At 46.7% G+C, this 1,346-nt stretch overlaps 1 protein-coding gene across 1 annotated transcript; it reads left to right on the top strand.

Annotated features, from left to right (window-relative positions):
* The first annotated feature begins 6 nt into the window (after positions 1 to 6).
* On the top strand, positions 7 to 923 carry NOG (noggin). The gene has a single exon (XM_010158546.1). The coding sequence runs from the start codon at positions 26 to 28 to the stop codon at positions 695 to 697; it is 672 nt and encodes a 223-aa protein (XP_010156848.1). The 5' UTR covers positions 7 to 25; the 3' UTR covers positions 698 to 923.
* Positions 924 to 1,346: the final 423 nt, after the last annotated feature.

Genomic DNA, 1,346 nt, shown 5'->3' with positions numbered 1-1,346 from the left:
CCCCCCCCCCACCGGTCTCCCAAGGATGGATCATTCCCAGTGCCTTGTGACTATATACGCCTTGGTGGTTCTGCTGGGTCTCCGTCTAGAGCAAGGCGCCTGCCAGCACTATCTGCACATCCGACCGGCTCCCAGCGACAACTTGCCCTTGGTGGATCTAATCGAGCACCCGGACCCTATCTTTGACCCCAAGGAGAAGGATCTTAACGAGACCTTGCTAAGGAACCTCATGGGCGGACACTTCGACCCTAACTTTATGGCTATTTCCTTGCCCGAGGACCGGCTTGGAGTGGACGATCTAGCCGAGCTGGACTTGCTGCTCAGGCAGAGACCCTCGGGAGCGATGCCTAGCGAAATCAAAGGGCTGGAGTTTTACGACGGGCTGCAGCCGGGCAAGAAGCACAGGCTGAGCAAGAAGCTGCGCAGGAAGCTGCAGATGTGGCTCTGGTCCCAGACCTTCTGCCCGGTCCTATACACGTGGAACGATCTCGGCAGCCGCTTTTGGCCCCGGTACGTCAAAGTGGGCAGCTGCTACAGTAAAAGGTCTTGTTCGGTCCCAGAAGGGATGGTTTGCAAACCTGCCAAGTCCGTGCATTTAACGATCCTGAGGTGGAGGTGCCAGCGTCGGGGAGGGCAGAGGTGCACATGGATACCCATCCAGTACCCCATCATTTCGGAGTGCAAGTGCTCCTGCTAGGGCTGGCACTTACCTTTTCTCCCCCCTTCTCCAGCGGACTCACGTGGACCTTTGCTGCAACAAAAATAAAAGACATTTGCTTTCTGGTTAACGTTGTAATGCACTGTAACGTGTAGGAGAATGTATATTGTGTGTATATTTGGCACCGGTTTAATATACTATTAAAAGGTCAGTATTATACGTGAAATAATCAGCGTCTACTGTATTTTTAAGACTATTACCCTGATCGTTGCTAATGTATCTTTTTTTTTTTTGGGGTATTTATATTCCGGAGAGAAGTTGCTTCGTTTTGGCGAAGTAGGTTTTTGTTGGGTTTTTGTTTTGTTTTGTTTTTAATAAAAGGATTAAAAAATACAAACCAAACTTTTTTTGATAAGAAAACGTTTTAAAGCTATTTTCCATTATTCGGAAAGCGTGTGTGTGTGGTTTTTCCTTTTTCCTTTAGATTTAAAGTATTAATAAACGCCTAGAGCACAATGTTATTGTAAATAGAGAGAACAGTTTGAATGACTTAATCCTATGTAAATGAAGAGTATCTGCTATTTATTCTTTATATCCTTGTAGTAAAAGTGCAGTGCAGAATTAAAGTCAACCACTAAAACACGAGCCGTTCGGATTCTGTTTGCTTTTTGGTTTGGCCACCTTCGGG

This window comes from Eurypyga helias, unplaced genomic scaffold (assembly GCF_000690775.1).
Source record: "Eurypyga helias isolate BGI_N326 unplaced genomic scaffold, ASM69077v1 scaffold34919, whole genome shotgun sequence".
Classification (NCBI taxonomy): Eukaryota; Metazoa; Chordata; class Aves; order Eurypygiformes; family Eurypygidae; genus Eurypyga; species Eurypyga helias.
Note: the sequence above shows the minus strand (reverse complement) of the source record. Positions and strands in the feature narration are given on the sequence as shown.